Source organism: Adiantum capillus-veneris, chromosome 9 (genome assembly GCF_014529385.1).
Source record: "Adiantum capillus-veneris isolate H3 chromosome 9, ASM1452938v2, whole genome shotgun sequence".
Classification (NCBI taxonomy): Eukaryota; Viridiplantae; Streptophyta; class Polypodiopsida; order Polypodiales; family Pteridaceae; genus Adiantum; species Adiantum capillus-veneris.
Genome location: NC_140939.1, coordinates 6,197,899 through 6,219,175, shown reverse-complemented (window position 1 = coordinate 6,219,175; position 21,277 = coordinate 6,197,899). Strand labels below are relative to the sequence as shown.

Genomic DNA, 21,277 nt, shown 5'->3' with positions numbered 1-21,277 from the left:
ATTAGCACCAACCTGCTTTTGCGTACAGGTTGATGTAATTTTATAACGTTGCTTGCAACAGGTACTTCTGCACTGTTAGGATTACTTGATGCCGCTAACTGGGCTTGTGAAGGAAGACCTAGGCGTGCAGCAAGACTACCGGTTTTTGAACTGTCTAGTGAGCGTGGTGGCTTAATCTCTCCATCTTTTCCATTGTCCTTTACAGACTCTTTCCCACTTGACGAATTTCCTCTCACCATAGGATTACCAGGTGCCCGGAGATTAGGCAAGCCATTTCTTAGCAACCTCTCTTTCTCAATCTTCCACCTTGCATCAAAACCATTGTGGAGAAGATCATTTTCAGCCTGTATGGCAACACGTGATGTCTGACAATATATTGTGTCATCTGGATTCAGATGTCGCAAGTTTAATGGTGCTGCTGAATGCATCATAGCTCGTGGATGTCCTGCAGGTATGAGGCCTCCAGGCATAGGCCCAAATGATTCCGCAACATCTCCCCACAACCCAGTACGGAATTCGCGGCCTCTTCCACGACCCTGTTTAAAAGCGTCACTTGGTCCTGAACCTGCTGGCCATCCAAACTGCCTCCCCATGCCATTATAAAAACTTGTATCTGCATGCCCTCCAACCTTGCTCGGTACACCTGATCTTCCTGCAGGTAAATTTGGCCTTTGACCCCTTGCAAAGCTTCCCATAGGTCCCATAACCAAATCAGGTAGGGACCTTGGAAAGTGCTTAGGAGCATGTGATCGTGGACCAGGAAAATCATATCCTACAAACGGCTGAAAAGAAGCAGCACCAAGAGGACGAGTTAAAGGAGATTGCATAGCATTCGCAAGAGTTTCTTGAACCATCTGCAGAGCATGCGTTCTAAGAAGATGCTCGTGAGCAAGTATTTCTTGCAGATGGACCTGTACAGAACAAAGACAATGTGAATGATTAACTCACCGGAAAACTTATGCAAACGAACCCAGACAAGTATCAAAGTCGATCTTACCTGGGGCCTTCCGTGTTGAATAAGGCCTCCAAATGGATTGAGCCCCTGAGCAAGGCTTCCGATGCCAATAGGCATAAGCGGTCTTCCCGGCCCCATAATGCCCGGAGCCAAGCTCCCTTGTCCCAGGCCAATCATTCTTAAGCCCATACCTCGGCCGCCTGCATTGTGCAAAACACTAAATGAACACCTACATAAAAACAAGGCAGAAATATGACAGTTTTTAAACGATTTAAACCAAACCTGCATATGCAAGCCCTGCAAAATGTTCCATCGCTTTGTCACTATCATAAGTCAAGTGTAAAATAGTTAACAACCAAGAACTGGAAGCGGGAAGACAAGGATAGAGAAGATTGACACAGTTATTTATTTTCCAAAGCACTTCGAAAATATACCTAAGATGAAATAAAGACAACCGATACAAAATTATCAACAGATCTACCCTCGTGCAACTATATGGGGCTCGCAAATTACAATAGCATAGTAGAACTCTCAACACCTTGTCTGTCACAACAATAGAAACCTGAAGCTCAATATAATGCTTTAAGCAATTGTCCATATTTCAATGACCCACAAGACATTTTTGGCAAGGTGCTCGATTGCATCCCTAAGTTGGGAGCTCCTCTCACATTCGAAGATTGAAAGGATCTTAAAGTTTCACAGACAATGCCCCTTTGAAGAAAAATAGAGCAATATGCATTTAGTTAATGTGTGCACTCCTTGTTACAAATGACAATAGAAGGAATCAAGAGAGGGGCACATGAGAGAGGAGACAAACACGATGTGAGGAGGAGAGAATGAGAGACAATGACAGGCATGCTCGTACAATGGATAATACTTTCTGAAAGTCAACTTTTCAGTGACTCGATTGTTGGAGTCATCGTCTCTACCTAGTCTACGTGATCACTCGCCGGCCTTAGCTAATCCGGTTCCTGTTCAGAAGGCTCTTGCCTTGGCAAACACGCATAAAACCCCAGAACTCTACATAGTCCACTGAGAAGCCCCACTAGTGGCGCATTACCATATGTGCAAAGGGGAGAGAGAGATGCACAAGAGCAAATCATCATGCTACATGAGGGAAAGGAAAAGGCGCTTTGCCAAGGGGCCAAAACCCTACGAAGAAGCAAAAGAAGTAGAAGAAGAAGAAGTTTTACAAACTTACAAAGCCTTGACAAGTGGCCTATTTTTAAAGAAAAGTTCCCACCAACTTACGGGACCCCGTCCGATGGGGCCCAAGTGACATAAAGTCATAAAAAATAAAGCAGAAGACACTCAGAAGACTTTGCACAGCAAAATATGACGATGTGGCACTTGTACGGACATTCCGCAATTCGCGAAAGACTTTTAGGAAAATCCCGAAATTTTAGGAAAGTGTTTTTTTGGAGTCAGCTTTTCATATTTGATGCTTTTAGGCTTTGGGCCTTTAAATATAAGCCTTGGGGGCCCTCTTGGGCACTCTTCAGTGCGCAGATTGCAGAGAAGGTGCTCCCCGGCTGTTGTACTTTGAGAATCAGCAATAAAAAGAAATACCGAAAGGGGCGCCAGCGTTTGGGGCCAGTGCTCCGCGGGGGTGGAACATCGCCACTCCCCATCTCGTGTCGAGCTCTCTCTCTCTCTCTTTCAGTTTAGTTGTTATTAAAGTGCTACATGTCTATTCAGTCTGTTCTTTTCTATTGGCACGTGGTGCCCGTCCTGTGGCAGTGCCTCTTTCTGAGGAGTTACCGCAGCGATTGTCATCATTCGAGTCAGTAGAGTCTGCATTGAGGTATTTGCATTGTGTGCACATTCCATTTACACAATAAAAAGCAAATACCACATCGGCAACGGTGTGGGGAGCCCTTGAGAGGGTTGGTTGGGACCCCATCGGGTGTTGCTCTTCTCCTCTCTCTCACTCTCTCTCCCACTCTACATATCTCTAATGCATTCTCTCAGCCCCTCTCTTCGGAGGAAGGTAAAAGGACCCATCGTTCAAGCACAAAGCAATCACTAACACAAGGAAAGAAAGAAAAGATTTTGTGGAAGTGTAAAACTAGATCTTCACCATTTCAATTCCGTTGCACCTAACAAACGGGTCCCATAAGTTGGTGGAAATTGGTCTTTAAAAATAGGCCACTCAGCAAGACTTTGCATGTTGGTAAAACTTCTTTTGCTGCTTCTACTGCCTCTAGGGTTTAGGCCCCTCAACCGAGATCTACAAGTTGGCTCAATTCTTTAGTGACTTGACACGTCAACAGTTTGTGACATCCCCCCTTCTTGAAAGAAGAGTAATCATCCGCGATTAGCGTATATCTACAAAACAACTCAAGTTAGCTCAAAAATTTCCGAGAGTCATGGACATTCCGAGGGACAATCAATTTTCTCAGTCCACATCAAAGTTCTTGATATTCTAGCGTAGCAAAATTAGCCATCACACCCAGACCGTGGTGATCTCTAATGGGTGTCTTGATGCACTAAAATTACATACCCAAGCAATCTCACCCAATACGGAATATTCGATGGTTGGCACATCACAATGCAGCACGAATGCTCACATATGCATGTTACAAGACATATAAACATATAGCCGCCGATGAACACCCCCCCCCCCCCCCCCCCCCCCCCGCGGAAAATAACAATCCTGGTCCGTGCCATGAGCTGTTAAACGGCTCCCTCATCACTCCTCCCGGAAATAACCTAACAAGGTTCGAGCCATCCGATATAGAGACCTTTGACAACCAAACACTCCCCAGACCGCAACCTGCACTGCTTGGAGGTGTTGAGAGTAAGCTCAAACTTCTTAATACTCCCCCACGTAAATAACCATCCAACTCCGGGCCATGAGTAAAAACAGCAATTGTCAAACACTCAATACTCCCCGCACAAATAACCACAAGGGTCCGAGCCATGAGTATGTGCAAGCATTCTCAAACATCAAATCTTTGCAGTACTCTTCCCTGGAGCAAATCACTCATCATTGAAACTAGTATCAAAACTAGAGTCGAACAATTCAAATCAGCACCAAGACACCTATAAAATAGATACTATCTATTTCAAATAAATTCCAAACAATGTTTTCAAACAATTTCTCAAACAAAATTCTAAGCAAATGGTTCTCTTCTCATTGCCGAAGAGTGGATCTCTAGCTCTTTGCTCCCAAATGCTTCCAGTATTACTTGTTGTCTACAAAAACACTCAAAACATAATTTTTACCCATGCTAAAGAAACCCTAATTTGTTGTTGCAAACCCTCATTGTCATAATAACAATCCACTCGCATCAATGCATAGGGCTCGTCAAGAGGATCAACTTTGACTTCTCTTGCATATCCAAATTCTCGACCATTGAAGAGATTTTTTGAACGCCTCTGCAACACAGAAAAGCGTCAAAAAGCCTGTCTTTGGAGTGTTTTAAAAACGAACTCCTCCTGCTCTTGCAAGTGGTATTGGTTTTTTTAAGGCTTATGCCCCTTAAAGCAGAGCGATGAAGATAGGATGCTCGATGGACTAGGGTGGGAGTGGCTAGTAAGTTAGGGCCAGGAACACGAAGATTCTTTGGGTAAAAAATCTCAAAGAGGTTCCTTTAATTCTTTCTTGAGTGTCCTTTCTTCTTCATCCAACTCCATAGTTTCCATTCTATCTACTCTTTGAAAGGACCGGTATGCCTTCAGAAAGTACACGACTGGATATCTGATACCACTGTAACGGGAGAGCACCGCGTGTCAACGGAAAAGAACAGACTGAACAGATTTTAGACGCTTCAAAACAACTGAACTGAAAGAGATGCACAACACACGAGACGAGGAGTGGCGAAGTTGTCACGTGACACATCCAATCCTATGTGTCCGTGGACAAGCTACAGCATGATCAGGGTTCAGTCAGTCTAGTCAGTCTAGTGGCACTTTTTGTGAGTCTATTCGTAGACCGTGCATGCCCAGTCACTTAGTATAGATGCATATCCGCTGGTTGCATACAGCATGATCATCAGTATTCCCATCAGAATCCATTAGAATCAGTTAGGGGAATTTTCCAATGATTTTAGCCTATTTTCCCTATTTTTGATATTTTTCACTTATTATTTTTAAGTGACTTCCCAACAAAAGTAGGTAGGGCAATTTTGCTAAGAAAATATATAAGCAAACCCAAGTTAATACTAAATGGCAGAAGAGACAGCGGGAGCTCCACGCTCAATAGGCAACTTCTCAACAGACACCCCCCAGGAGACCTAGCGTTTTGCAGATCCAGCATCACCTAGCGTTTTTCCCCATGACATCAGCCTCGACTACCGCGCAGACAGCAAGAGCCCCAGCGTTTTTGTAAGAGATCAACAGTTCAGCCTAGCATTTTGCATTTTGCAAAACCACGACACCAGTAGAACCAAAATTCAGCCCTAGCGTTTTTTATTGCAGATCAGCCCTGGCGTTTTGCACCTTTACCGCGACCGAAAGTCAAGGAACATTAGCGTTTTCAGTTTTCAGCAGTTAGTATCCGCAGATCAAGTCCCGAACCTCGCAGATCTCACCTTCCCGTAGCAGTTCCTCGCCGCACGGTCAGTTTCTGCAAGGTTTACAGTTTCAGCCCGGAAAACGCAGATTTCAGCATCTGCGTTTTTAGAGCGTCGTCGTCGATCGTCTCCATCGACATCGTCACCGACATAGAGTCAGAATTCAGCAGATAGAAGATTTGCAGATTTCAGCCCATAGCGTTTTTGGACAGCAGTAGAAAGATTGCAGATTTCAGCCCTTAGGTCGACTTCATCGTCACCGTCGTCATCGCCAACATAGCCTAGACTTGCATCAATCACATGCATTCCCATTGTACCAGATTGTGCAATCATAAGTAGACCACTCTCGCCGACGAGAGTGGGGCCTTCGGAGGAGGGCTTTAAGCAAGGTTGTTTCCGTACGTACGTACGGTATGGTTCCGTACGGTACGGTACGTCAGTACGGTATCCGTACGTACTGTACGTACCCCCCAAAAAAAAAGAAACTTTGAAAAAAAAAATCGCCGACGGTGCCTATTCCCCGTGGTCGGATTAGGTGGGCGAGGCCTTTAATAAGTCCACCTATCCTATACTGGTTATTATCACAACAGAGAATCAGAGAGTAGAACAGAGTCTCTACACAGTGTCTGCACAGAGACCAAGGAAGGATTTGCCGCCACCGATAAGGTTCTTTCTCCCTCCCTCCCTTTGTGTTTGGAGCCTGCAAGGAGGCACTCTAGAGTCCTGACCTCGCGAAAGATTGTAAGTTTTGTATTCAATTTTGAAGTGTGCGTTAATTGTGTTGCAGAGTTATCTAGCGGTTACTTAACTTGTGGGGTGATTTTAAGTGTTTTTTGAAAGTTGTGGCTATGTTTAAGTATTGTGCAGTGTTTTTAAACTAGATAGGTTGTATATAAATTTGAAATTCTTTGTATTTTTAGCTTTTAAAAAATATACTACGAATTTTACGTACCTTATGGCCCAATCCATACGGTACAACGTACAGTACGTACCGAATACTACGTACCTTACAACCTTGGCTTTAAGTCTCTGGTGTCGTATCTCTCTTCTCTCTCTATCTCTCAGTCTCATACACTTGCACGCACAGTGTCTATTCACTTTGTTTGTGATCATAGCATTCTCTCATTAAGAACAGAAGGCTTTACCTTCCATAAGAACAAAAGAAACCTTGAGCACAGTTCGGAGCACTCATCTTGAGCAAAGCGCAAACATTCATTCCGCTGCACCTAACATTGGTATCAGAGCTTTGGCAGTGTTCTGTATCACTCAAGGAAAGAACCACAAGAATCACAAGAATTTTTTTTGCTTGTTGCGGTCGCACGAACCCAAGTTCACTTGGGCGTGTCGATTCCTAATCGTGTTTTTGAAGAGTGACGGGAATCCCAGGAAAGAAGGGCTTGTCCAGCCTCCCCTTGTGTCTCTTTTTACTCATTGAGAGCGGACCGCACTTAGCAGTCGACCAATCGATGTGAGGTGGGAAAAAGCAACCTTGGTGTGAGCGCAAGGCCGCCAAGGGGTGCACCCACGAAAAGGAGTAGAACTCGGATGAAGAGAAGATCCTTCTCAAACACGGTTTGCAAGCGAAAGAAAACCTCAAGAACCAAGACACCCAAGAACCCAAGTTCCTCGTGAACTTAAGAACCCAAGACCCCAAAGAACCCAGGTTCCTCGTGAACTTAAGAACCCACGACTTCAGAATGGTCATCACCCGAAGCGAAATGGATACTTTGCTTGGAGGTGATGAGCATGAGAGAGGCGAAGAAGAATTTTCCCCACCAAGAGGTTTTTCCGACCCTCCCCCTTCCCCATCTACAACAAGGATTGCGCTAACTCCTATGGAGGAGTTGGACCAAGAAAGAGAAGCAGACAGAAAGGCCTGCGAAGAAAGAAGGGCAGCCATAGATCGTGACTACGAAGAAAGATGGGCAGCCATAGATCGTGAATACGATGCAAGAATGGAAGCCATAGAGCGTCAGTACGACTTGGAAGAAAAAGAAAGTCAAGCCAAATTTGATCGTGAGAACAAAGCAAGACAAGCAGAATTTGATCGCGAGAACAAAGACATCAAAGAAAAGGGCGACCAACACATAAAAGAGTTCTTGCGACTCTTTTCTCGAGTTCAGGCACAGATGCAACAGAATCAGGAAAAGGAGACTCTCTCAGTCTCTTCTTCTCCAAAGCAAGACACACATGATTTGCATGATGATAAGCATGATGATTTGGATGATAAGGATAAGCATGATGAATTGCATGATCAAGATGTGATTTCTCACAAGCATGATGATTTGCATGATCAAGATATGATTTCTCACCAACATGATGATTTGCATGAAGAGGATGTGATTGTTCACAAGGATAATGTGTTAGTGGATGCTTTTTCTAGCGAAGCTAACCTCGTTGTAGATTCGATCAATCACGAAGAACCGATCTTCGCTTTCGAGTCGAGGTCCAAAGAACCCCCACGGGACAATTCGATCATTCAGGAAGAACCGATCTTGGCTCTCGAGCCTAGGTCCAAAGAACCCTCATAGGAAGTATTGTGTGTTCGCATGATTGATACGCACGCATTGTTCGAGTGTTTCATTCGTGATCGTTTCGTATATTTTAGTCAGCGTCTTTATGTGATCCCTTTTCCTAGGCATGACATATTGTATGTTGACCACGTTTCTCTCACGGATGAGCACGAATGTATGCGGATTTTTCATGAAAAGCTGAAAAGTTTGTATGTAAGGAAGTCACATTCCATGTCTCTTCCTTGGCATGACAGTTCCCGAAAGAGCACATGAAAGTATGAGCACCAAGCATGCGCATTTCCGTTGTGAATTGCCACAGTTGATTGGTCTAGATCATAAGAGGAAGATTCGACCTCATTGTTTGCATATGATTGGTGAACGGTTTATCACTCCGTCTCTATGTTCATCTACATTGCATACAGAGTCTTTAGAGAAGACAATATTTTTTCCATTCACTTTACATGGAGTAGGTATGTTCATGGTTTTGTGTTGGAAATGGTTTCATGAATTTTCAGCCATGGAGATTCTTGAAGAAGAAAGAAGCATGACACTCGACGAAGTTGAAGCAATGAAGGAGCCACACAAGACTTTGTGTCACTTTCGGCACGGCCCAAAGAAGCAAGCGTTGTAGACCTTTATGAGGTTCAAGTACCGCACGACCCACACATCAGCGTGGGCCGACAAAGAGTCCCTTCCAAAATTCGGATGCTGTTGGCGATCTCCCTCGACGCCATACAGTTCGGTACTAGTACCTCACTTTGAAAAGGAGGGGATGTCACGTGACACATCCAACCCTATGTGTCCGTGGACAAGCTACAACATGATCAGGGTTCAATCAGTCTAGTCAATCTAGATTAGAAGTGATCTGGCACTTTTTGTGAGTCTATTCGTAGACCGTGCATGGCCAATCACTTAGTATAGATGCATATCCTCTGGTTGCACATAGCATGATCATCAGTATTCCCATCAGAATCCATTAGAATCAGTTAGGGGAATTTTCCAATGATTTTAGCCTATTTTCCCTATTTTTAACATTTTTCACTTATTATTTTGAAGTGACTTCCCAACAAAAGTAGGTAGGGCAATTTTGCTAAGAAAATATATAAGCAAACCCAAGTTAGCACTAAATGGCAGAAGAGGCAGCAAGAGCTCCACGCTCAACAGGCAACTTGTCAACAGACACCCCCCAGGAGACCTAGCGTTTTGCAGATCCAGCATCACCTAGCGTTTTTCCCCATCAGATCAGCCTCGGCGACCGCAAACAGTAAGAGCCCCAGCGTTTTTGCAAGAGATCAGCAGTTCAGCCTAGCGTTTTGCATTTTGCAAAACCACGGCAGCAACAGAACCAAAATTCAGTCCTAGCGTTTTTGATTGCGGATCAGCCCCAACGTTTTGCACCTTTACCGTGACGGAAAGTCAAGGAACATTAGAGTTTTCAGTTTTCAGCAGTTAGTACCCGCAGATCAAGTCCCTAACCTCGCAGATCTCACCTTCCCGCAGCAGTTCCTCGCCGCACGGTCAGTTTCCGCAAGGTTTACAGTTTCAGCCCGGAAAACGCAGATTTCAGCATCCGCGTTTTTAGAGCGTCGTCGTCGCATCGTCTCCATCGACATCGTCACCGACATAGAGTCAGAATTCAGCAGATAGAAGATTTGCAGATTTCAGCCCATAGCGTTTTTGGAAAGCAGTAGAAAGATTGCAGATTTCAGCCCTTCGGTCGACTTCATCGTCATCGCCGACATAGCCTATGCAAGTCACATGCATTCCCATTGTACCAGATTGTGCAATCATAAGAAGACTACTCTCGCCGACGAGAGTGGGGCCTTCGGAGGAGGGCTTTACAACGTCTTTGGTGTCGTATCTCTCTTCTCTCTCTATCTCTCAATCTCATACACTTGCACGCACAATGTCTATTCACTTTGTTTGTGATCATAGCATTCTCTCATTAAAAACGGAAGGCTTTACCTTCCATAAGAACAAAAGGAACCTTGAGCACAATTCGGAGCACTCAGCTTGAGCAAAGCGCAAACATTCATTCCGCTGCACCTAACAGAAGTTCCACCCCAAGAGAGCACTCGCCCCAAACCCTGGAGCCCCTTTCGATGTTTCTTTATTGCTTGAACTCAATACAACGCCAGTGGTCAACTCTCTGAACTTCCACGCGGAAACATGCCAGATACTGAGCCCTTGCTACATATTTAAAGACCCTGGGCCTATCCAAAAGTAGTACATAAAAAGCATCAAGTTCTGAACGCATCTGGACCCCAAAGCTGACATCCAAAGCTGCAAGCGCGTTTCACGAAAATTTGTTCAGATGCTATGTCATCAGGGTAAAACGCCGATGTCCGTACAGCCTGCCATATCATCAACACAAATCGCGGGCATCCGTACAATTGCCGTGTACACATTTTTACGCACGATTTGAGTGTGAGTGTGAGTGTGTGTGTGTGTGTGACGTGTGTGTGTGTGGTCTTGCTTTATTTTAATGCCTTGTGTCACTAGGGCCCCATCGGACGGGTTCCATAAGTTGGTGGGAACTGGTCTTTAAAAATAGGCCACTCAATAACACTTTACAAGTTGGTAAAACTTCTTTTGCTGCTTCTACTGCTCCTAGGGTTTAGGCCCCTCAGTCGGGATCTGTAGGTTGGCTCAGATCTTCAATGACTTGACACGTAAGCAGTTTGTGACACATCGCTCTTCATATGCAAATGGGTAGATTATAACATCGCTCTTCAAGCGCTACCGCAATGTCCCTATAGCCATCTCCTTTGGCCTATGTATTGGGAATGAAGACTACCAGCTATCTTAATATCACCGCGTTGATGTAGTTAGTCGAGGCAACTCTTTGCATCATTGCTCTTCGTCCGCACATCTGCCGTAGGCTCTCCCCGAAAAGTAGCTTCAGAGGGGCACCGCCGTAGAAACTATGAGCGCTATTGCACTAAGGAGCAAGGGTTCAAGAAATTGATCCTCAAAACTCCTTGGCTGGCCTCCAACAACAACACTTCCACCATCATCTATCCATAGCCTTTTCAAGGCGGAAACCACTTTCCCAATGCCGCCAAATGCCCGCCAACTCTCGCCAGCCGCCATCTCTGGCTGCTCCCAGTCTACCATCTCTCGCCTGCTACCATACAGCTCTCCAGCTCTGTCGACTCAAGTCTGCGTATACAACTCTGTGAAACGCTAGAAATAGCAGACAAGTTGAGAAGAAAATGGATGGTTGCCCTGCGCTTGCCTTACTGTAACACACATAGGTGTCTTTACATGGTGCCAGGACAGTACTCAGTTGAGTCCCCCAATTATCGTTTACAGATCAGGGGGATGTCAACGTGTAGCACGATACCAAAGCCAGCTTCTTCGATGCATGGTATCCAAAAAGTTGACTCATGGGTATCCTTTCATGATTAATGGTGATGTTTGTGATGAGTATCTTCTATCCCCTCCAACCGATCAAAAAATTGTGCATTTTCAAAAATTAACTCCCTTTTTTCATTAGCAAAAAGGGGAGGCATCACTAAGGCCTCATCCCTTTAAGGCAGTCCAAAAAAAAGCTCTATACAGCCTGCAGAAGAGACAAGCTATTGTTGATGACATCTAGTTTTGTCTAATTGGAAGGTATTGGCACTCTCCCTTGCATGTTGTCTTAGCCAGCTTCTAAATGAATCAATCATTGTCCAACACAAAAAAATGATAACACGCCCCCCCCCCTTTTTTTTTAGAAAAAGAACCAAACCTTGGCTGACTCATAAAATTGATGGCATCTTCCTTGGTACTTCTACAAATAACCATTCCAAACAAATGGGACTTCAAAAGCCCGATGAAAAATTCTCATCCCAGACACATGATCGCAACCCTATAGCTGAACCTATGGAAGGTATTTTTCAACTACCAAAATACCACCAAAAAGAGACTGGCTAGCTCTCTTACATCTCAAAAGAGGACCAAGAACATACTTTGTCAGCAAAAATCATAGTTAGGACAAGCAGTAATTTCCAAACTTTGAAGAGCTTTAAAATATTCGCACAAAGCACAAAAGCATCAAGACACAAACCTATAATAAACAGATGATTATAAAGCAAAGCTGATTGGATGGGTGGTGGTTTCTGAGACATATTGGATTCGATTACCTTAGTACTGCCATTAAGGTGTGGAGAAAAGGGTTGCTCACGGATATACGAGTTTTTCTTTCTCTTGTCCTTGATGTAATAACTTAAAAGTTCATCTATTATGCCAATCTCTTTTGTCTAGGTCATCTTTTAGTAGCTGTTGGTTTGCTTCACTTATTTAACAAAAAAGGCTCTTCACAGAAAAATACAAACACAAACAGCATGGACTTGACACAATAAAAATAACTAGGGCTGATTCAAACATTACCTGCCTAAACTCTGATGCTGCTTTTCTGCAAGATCCCCTGTTTCTGCCACTTGTTTGACAAAATAGCCATCAATGTGCCTTTCAGTACCTGAGCTTTCCAATTTCCTTTTCTTTTCTCGCCCAGAAATTTGATCATTGACCTCTTCTTCAGCAGTTAAAGCATAATTTTGAGGCTGCTTTTTGTCAAAAATCCATTAGTCAACACATTTACTCAACAGCTGTGGCCATATGTTAATTTGATGGTTGCTCTACCAAAAACAGATTGATTTCCCTCTCATCACCATGGAAAAGCTTGTCATCTTTCATCCAAGCTCAATCCCCGACTCCCAAAGTAATAGAGGTATGCTTCTTGAAGAGAGTCCCACATAGAAACTCTCAGTGTTTTATGATGATGAACCTAGAGTAATGTCGCGCAATTTGTATATATACGCACAGCGATACCAACCGAGCAAGAAGCAGCTTGCCTAGCTATGCCAACTTTCGCTTGCATGAAAGTATGCTGCTGAGGTATCTCTTCATAATGCAAAACTGAACTAAATGATGCTTAAGGCACCCATTTCAGGAGGTAATATAGTTTTACTGGCAACATGAAAAGACCATGAGAAGGTTCTCGATATTGAACATTGTTAAGCCAAGTATACATTAAAAGGAAATAAGAACATGTTTGATCAAGATATCAAGGACTCACTGGAAGATGAAAACTGCGCCCTGCTCCCGTAAATTTGTGTCTTCGGTGTTAGGAGTGCCTCTCTCTCTCTCTCTCTCTCTCTCTCTCTCTCTCTCTCTCTCTCTCTCTCTGCGCCTGTACTTGCAAAAACGGTAGGCATGCTTACACCAGACAGAAGCACCTGAAGCCTCCCTCTCTCTATGTGTGTGTACAAGTCTGAATGGTTGTATATGTGAAGAAGAATCTCTACACTCCAGGAAAAAATGAAAGCCCCAGCTCTCCGAATTTCCTTGTGCAATCATGGCACCAATGTGAAGGAACCAAGAACTGTGCCACAGCTTGCAATGGAATTGTGACCGAAGTATGATATGATGATTAAAGGCGGAGCAGAAAATACGAGAAAAGACTGGCGATGTTGGGTGCAAAGAAAGAAATCCAAAACATACAGTGCACAAAGTGGAGGTAAGTGAAAAGGTAAGTGTGTCTGTGAGGGAGGGAAAGAGGGGGGGGGTTTGTTTTGTGTGCATTGTAGATAAAGTACACAGCCCTGGTCTAAAGACATTGGGCAGCTAGCCTAATGACATGCTCTGTGGTGACCATAAAGGAAGGGTAAGCTAGTGCACATATCAGTTGAGTGTGCTTGAATAAGAATTGCTAATGGCTGAAAATCGATATGAGGGTAGTGTCATACAAAAAGGGAACTTGCCCTGTACTTGTGCCGGGAGAGTTCATGAGTGAAAAAATCAAACCAAGAGGGTGAAAGGAGGTGGAATCACCACTGCAGTCTCGTCAAGTTCTCCATCCTCCAGATCCGGCTTGCTGCTCGGCACTAATCGAGGCCTACTCTCTGCAAGCTCTGTTTCAGAATGGTCACCACTGGCATCTATATGCATGCCGGGAGCTGTCCCAGAGGTGTCATTCGCATCTCTCCGAATCCCTGCGATCTCCATCTTCCTACTCCAGCAATCCGGCTGCCCTTGACATGAGCTCTCCGCATTTATGCTCTGGGCTACCACACCTGTTCTTCTTGAGCCGCAAGAAGCTACTCCAAAAACATTTTCTGGAATTGTGACTGCATGAATCAATCCTGCAGTGGTTGATACAATGGCTTCTTGATTCTGCAGAGCCCCATTAGCATCTTTCTCTGCAGGTTCAAGAGCCACCGCAGCTTCCACTTCTCTCTCCTTCGCTTCGTTTAGGATGTTCTCAGCTCTCAATGCACTAGGTTTGATGTAATCTAAACCTCCAGGCTCAGAGCTTTCTGTAAACCTCAAGCTTTGAACACCAGAACTTCTCGAAGTTGCTGAGGCGCCATTGCTGCCCGAATGTGAGATTCCTGCATCAGGGAAGTAATGGTACTTCCCTTGCGCTAGATCTGGAACCTGCTGAGGACCTGCTGCTTTTTCTTTTTCTTCATCCTCTTCTTCTTCTTCTTCAACCTCCTCATAATCTCCATCAATGTCGTAGTCTGAACCTTCAAAATCGACGAGCTCTTCATCTTTCAGCTCATCGTCGCTCGCCATTGCCTGAGCGCAGGGATCTCAGAGACACCATTTTATGTCAAGTACTATGGTTTGCGCCATGACTTTCTCCTGGACCAGCATCCCATCCCATGCAATGCGTCCTCTCATGTGCTGCCATTCTGCAAACAACTCATGACCTAGCCGCCATGGCAGCTCCAATGTACTGTTGCTGTCGAAAGGACGGAAAACGTCGCATCACATTTTGACTACTGAATAGGTTGGGAGTTCAAAACGCTCGTATGTGTGGTGAATTTTAAGTGGCCTGCTAAGATGGAAAAGTAGATGACAGTTGTGTTTGTAGGATTTATTTTTTCAGAACAAATATTTTGAAAAGTTGTAGAGAAAGTATATTACAAGGGAGTAATAGATATATGGCAAAAGGTGACTGGTAGGTGTAAGTCACGTTGTTTCATTGATAGACATGGAAAAGTTACTTGTTGACCAAATTTGGCCGAAGTTAAAAGTTTAGTTTGTTGTTTTTTGAGAGAGAGTGAAAGAGCTCGTCGGATGCAGAGTTGAGAGAGAGAGAGAGAGAGAGAAACAATTTTCCTTGAGTTTTCTCATGACGTCCGTATAGTATGACATCTCTACATGAGAGAAGTGTTATGACCTTGAAAGCAATGTTGCCAAGACGACCTAAAATAGTGCAAATTCAACGATATCATACACAAAATTAGCAATCATTATAGAAAACTTTAAATGTCATCGACAAGGCAGAGACATTCAATATTGCGACAATTATACATGCATGCATAAGAGACAATGGCAAAGATACCTACAACCCAAAAACCTCAAAATACAGAGATCAAAGTGTTCGAGCTACTAAACCAACATCATACGGAGATAAGGGATTTGCAATGCCTTGGAGTTTTAAGTTGCAATGGATGCTAGACACTATCCAAAGAAGTAAAAGAGAAAGAAGATGGGAATGATGATGATGACATGATAAAAAAAATGGCCACCATCCTAGGGCACCTCCTTGTCCCATTCCACATGGATATAAGGCAAAAGACCGGCGGTCTATGGCTCATTAATCATTAATTGAAAAGAATCATTAGCAATTGATGTGTAAAGCCTTCATTTATTGGATGTGTCCTACAAAGAGTTTATATGCACAACTAGGTGCCCCAACTCCCTAAGAACTCCAAGTAACATGGTAAGGCCTCGGCAATTTTGGGCAGCTGCCTTTGCATTTAGCCTTTCTGAATCTTGCTGCATAGGCTTCCAAGATGCAAGACAGAGCCATAAGGTAGGGAGACAAACACTCACTTCATATCAAGTCTAGGCTTTGTCTCTCTTGCATGCGCTTTTGCAAAACGTGAGCGCGCAAGCAGGCTGCCCCTCTGACGTGCCTTCACAACCAACTATTAACTTTTACCATGACAAAAAGCTTGTTGCCACTTTATCTTGGCTTTTGACTACGTGTCCCAGAGTGACAGGGTCCTTACTTTGGTTGGAATGAGAGCTAAGGTGCTCAATGTCATTACAAAGAAAATCATTAAATTCTTAAATGAAAAGACCCCTAGAAATTAAGAAGGTGAAGGGTCACATTGGTATACTAAAACAATTTAATGAAATGGACACACGTAAAGCTCTTAAATTAAAGGGTTTTTATCAAATTAAAATATAAAGAACAATTCAATCGATTGATATATTAATTTTTTTATGAAATGGAGCCCATTCTCTTAAATAGAATGATTTTTTTACAAACTAAAATAACAAAAAAAAGTGGAAGAGGACGAAAAAAAATTTGTGTGACCCAATTTTCAATGGTCCTCTTTAAAGAAAGAGGTACACAAATGTCAACACCTTTCCCAAAAACCTAGAAAAAATATTAAAAAACAAGCAATTGTATACGTGTCCTCCATCCAATCGACTTGCATCCACAGTCCACAATTTGCACCCAAAATCCACCCACCTCACTATGGCCTTCTGCAGGCCAAAAATGAGAGTTAGGGCTAGGTAGCGCGCAGACTCTCTCTTTTGTTTTGCCCAGTAGCCTTCACCGGCAGCTTGATGTTGTTTCAGAGTTAAAGGCTCACAAACCCTATAAAAAGATGTGCATGAATTGTCGTTTTGCGAGTAAAGCATGGCAGCCACTCAACTCTTAACGTTGCAGCCATTTCACAGTTTTTTTGGAGCTTTTGACACCGCCATCATGGTGTCAAGGCCACTGGTTGGTAACCGGCTTGCTCCGAAGGTTTGCGAGAGCGTAGTTTGCATGCGACCTAGCCCTTAGATTGAGTTTGAAGAAGATGGTCTCTCTCTCTCTCACGATCAATTTCCTACGACATTGAAATTCTCTTCTTCTTCTTCTTCTCCTTCTCTCTGCACATGATTTTCTCTCCGTCTGTCACCTCTTTGGCATGTCATCGCTCTCTCCCTCTCCATCGTGTAGCCGCCTTCACAAACCGACTCGTTCTTCTCTATTTCACACAGGCGCACTCGATCAGTGGATCTATTGAGCCTGTGGGGACTGCCCTACAAGAGAGGACGAGACAGACGTATCTCTCTCTCTCTCTCTCTCTCTCTCTCTCTCTCTCTCTCTCTCTCTCTCTCTCTCTCTCTCTCTCCAACTGAGTGGCGAGGTGTCTCCAGCTAGGGGAGGATGTGTGGCCAAGGCTACAACTGAGGAAGGGAGTGAGGAGGCAGGTGCAAGAGGGGGTGTGCGCAGAGCTCTCTCTCTCTCTCTCTCTCTCTCTCTCTCTCTCTCTCTCTCTCTCTCTCTCTCTCTCTCTCTCTCTGTGTGTGTGTGTGTGTGTGTGTGTGTGTGTGTGTGTGTGTGTGTGTCTACGTGAGGCCTCGTATACGTTTGTAGAGAGGGCGTTGCAGAGGGGACAGCATTAGCAGGCCGATGTGGACTTCACGAGAGGGAGGGGGGGGGGGGGGGGGGGGGGGATATTCGAGCAGCATCTGATAAAGAAACTTAATTTCTTTATTAGTACCAAAATACCATTTGTGGAAACTCCCCAAATTTTTTCCTTTTGACAATTGAGATCCATTTTTTACTGCTAAACACATAATTTATCATGAATTAGCTAGGAAAGAAAGGCAATTTTCTCAAAAAATAATGAAACAATTTATTGTCAAAGCCTACATAACTAGCTCAAATTCTAGTTTTAACATCTTACAATGATAGACAATCATTCTTCTTATGAAAAGGTACAAAAACAAGTGAAAGGGTCACAGTGGCTTTCTAAAATAACAAGAAAATGATAAAATCATTAGGTTGAGTTCAACTAGGTTTGTATAAGGTAAAGCATTGTTCAGGAATATCTCTTTTTATTAAGGGACTGAGTTTCCTCCTTGGAAAGAAGCAAACCGAAAATAATAGTCGAATTTTTGAATTTGCAAGATTTTTGAACTAAGTTCTCACATATTTCACCATTTTTTTCTCTCTTTACCATGGTTTGCTCATCTAGTATATAAATATGTGTGTGTGTGTATAAAATAAATAAATATATGTATGTGTGTATGTATGTATATGTATAGAATTTACTAGAATTATGGAAGGTGAAGGTTCACTTTAGCATTGTAAAAGAATAGAATACAATTGAAGTCAAGCCGTGTAAGGATGTGAAATGAAAGCCGAAAAAGGAAGATTCATTTAATATTTTAAAATGGAAATAACATTTAAGGTAAGTCTGCATCATGGCACTGAAAACAATGAAAGTTTGTCTGACCCAATAGAACACTAAGGCTCCATGAAAGTTCAGAGTTGTAAAGATTATATCAATTAATGTGCTTAGGTTAAAGATATAGTAAGTTGTGAAGTCCTAAAGGCCTTGGACGCTCGGACATTGCACATTTAAACCCTAGGTTGTAAGGCAGCGTGTAACGCATTCGTTGAGATCCTCATGGTGTGCCTAAAGCCTATAGGTTGGCCTCCCAAGGGATCCAATGATAAATTAGTTAATTTAATTAGTTGTTTTTGCATTTATCAAGTCCTCTCTCTCAAAGGGGAAAGGGGGACACTTGTCCCAGGGCCACCCTTGTTGCTTGATTTGCCTCTTGCATGTGATTGGCTAGGCTTGGAAGGGTCCAATGAGCTTCAAGCATGAGCTACAAGGGGGGGTCGACCAAAGCAAGAAGGGGGGCTTCTTGGGGGGTATACTCTCCCCCACACACTCACACACACTCTCATTGTGTGAAAGGGGGACACTTGTCCCAGGGCCACCCTTGTTGCTCGATTTGCCTCTCGCATGTGATTGGCTAGGCTTGGAAGGGTCCAATGAGCTTCAAGCATGAGCTACAAGGGGGGGTCGACCAAAACAAGAAGGGGGGCTTCTTGGGGGGTATACTCTCCCCCACACACACACACACTCTCATTGTGTGAAATGCAAGCTTCATCTCCTTCTCCAAGCTAGTAGAGAAGTTGAGAGCCTACACCAACACTCTTGGCTATGGAATGCAAATCCAACCAAGAGCCATGCTTCAATGCTTAAGCTTGCCATCTTCTCCATCTTCATTACTATGCTATTATGTATGCTAGCAAGAAGAGTGATGATAAGGGAGGAACTACTTCTTTCTCCTATGGAATGTTTCTTCTTCCTCTTCCCTACCCTCATTCCCCGCTAGCTCTATCCACCTTCGAAGGTGTTTGAGGCCTTGGGAGACTGAGGCTTGGGATAGTTAATGCTTTTTGCAAAATTTATGTTATGCTCGTGATGCATGAAGTTTTCCATCTTCATTGCATCATCTGGGTCACAAGGAACACAAAGATTATATTGTACCAAGTCTCTCTTGATGGGAGAATCTATAATACAAATGTCTATTGGAGGGGGGACCGCCGGCTCCACATAAATCCGGTCCTCAACTTTTTTCATGTTTGCTAAACTCTCTCTCTTGCAAAAGTATCGTTCATGCCAAGTTAACTAAGTACTATGATTATGTTGCTATCGTCAATTAAGTTCACCCTCTATGCTCTCAAAGTAGTATCACAAAAAAAATATCTCTAATTCTCTAAATTCCACTATTCTCAAAGTTCATAGGCCATTTCCATTACATTGGTATCACAGCATTTGGTTTCTCTCTTCTTGCTTAAGAAGAGAGGTCCTTAAGCAACCTATTAATGGTTGATTTTGTTAATCATATTAGGGTAAGTGGGACTGGGATCTATTATCGGTTTTGTTGAGCCCACTATGTGGGATATGGTGCACACCTCGGGAGCTTGGTCTTAATAATGGAGTCTTTTTAGACTTGCCTATGACTTTACCATTATTGAGCCATAAGAAATCCGAAAGGAGCTAGCCCTTGGCAATTCTGCAATATTAGACCCCCTCCACTACTCTCTATAATTAACCAATTCAAGCCATGGGTGTAGATACCTAAGTGCTGATTTTCAAAGGCTACAAGGAGTAGCAACTAAGGTTTTGAATTGCCAAAGAATACACTAAGCAAACACTCAAATTCTATTAACATGGCTGACAATAACCAAGCGAGTAGAATGAACATTGATAACTTTGATTTTGCACATGAAGGTGCTAATGATGATGCCCCATGTTTGTCAATTATCTTGTTACTAGGTTGCAGAAAGCTATGGGCAACCCTGCTTTGCAAGCTGAAGTTACTCAAAAACTTTGCACTTATGGGATTGCCCTTCCTCTTCGAGAGGAGAGAGAGCTTAGGAGGCCTCTTGAAGAGACCCCCAAAAGAAGACTCTCTCCCATACTGAGAGGAGGAATCCAAAGAGCGAGAAAACAATGAATCTTTAAGTTCCTCTGAAGATGTGGCTCCACGAAGACGGCGGTCTAGACGATCGCCAACTCCTCCTAAGAGGAAACGTTCAACCCACAGTCCTTCTGCTCATCACTTCGAAGGGAAGAGAGGAAACAAAGGAAGAAAAGGGCAAGAAAAAGGTCACCCTCTTCTCCTTCTTCTTCACCTTCCTCCTCTTTCAATGAAAGTTATGGCTATTCTCCTAGAGAATACAAGAGAGGAGGACATCGTAAATCTTACCCCGCATGGTGAAGGTCACAAAAGCTCAAGAAGTTCAAAGAGGGAGGAAAGAGTATCTCTTTTCTCACCTATGATGGCACCTTTGGTGCTACCGACAAAGTATTGGCCTTCATCCAGCAATTTGATGCGGCCTTCGGAGACGAGGTCTTCACGAAGTCCTCCAAGCTACGCCATGTAGTTATGCACTTCTAGAAATCAGCTCGTTAATGGTGGGCTAGCCTTCGTGGCAATGGCGAAGCCCCAAAGACATGGAAAACTCTACTAGTTTCCATCGTGAAGCAATTCCTTGCAAAAGCGATGCAAAGGACAAAGTGCTTACCAAATGGCGTAGTTTGAAGATTCTGTTTCATGAGTCTATCCACAAATATGTAGACAAGTTTTGGGATTTACATCTCAAGGCAAAAGATAGACTTTGCCGAGCAAAAGCAACAATTTTGTGCGGGATTACCTGAAGAGATGGCCCAATACATCAACTCTCAATGGCCTAGCTCTATCAATGAAGTAATCCACCACACCATGGTTTCTTCGCGCATCAATTTACAACAAGGGGCTAGATGGAATGTCAAGCCCATGGAAAACAAAGACAAGAGTGATGCAAAGTGGAAAAACAATGCCCAAAGTTCTTCCCAATGCAATTCCAACAAAAACAACAATTGGTCCAAGGAGAAGGGAGTTTACAAAGATAAAAACAAACTCTCTTCTAAAGATCTTGAAGCTTTTTACAAGGACCATAAATGATTTAAGTGTGGGGAGCAAGCACATGGCTA

The 21,277-nt window shown here is 43.5% G+C and overlaps 1 protein-coding gene across 2 annotated transcripts in view; it reads right to left on the bottom strand.

Moving 5' to 3' along the window:
• The window catches only part of LOC147450075 (uncharacterized), a 66,050-nt gene extending 51,255 nt beyond the window's left edge, over positions 1-14,795 (bottom strand). The window contains exons 1-5 of one of the 2 annotated variants that reach the window (XR_015189092.1): positions 13,806-14,791; positions 12,363-12,535; positions 1,238-1,278; positions 998-1,155; positions 13-911 (exon numbers count right to left, since the gene is read on the bottom strand). Coding sequence is in view for 1 of the 2 variants with exons in the window: in XM_086519408.1 (XP_086375534.1) it covers positions 13-911; positions 998-1,155; positions 1,238-1,278; positions 12,363-12,535; positions 13,806-14,552 (2,018 nt within the window). In the remaining variant the exon portion in view is untranslated. Of the gene's footprint in view, positions 1-12; positions 912-997; positions 1,156-1,237; positions 1,279-12,362; positions 12,536-13,805 lie in introns of both variants that reach the window. The other variant, XM_086519408.1, reaches the window with a different exon arrangement.
• Between the last annotated feature and the right edge of the window lie 6,482 nt (positions 14,796-21,277).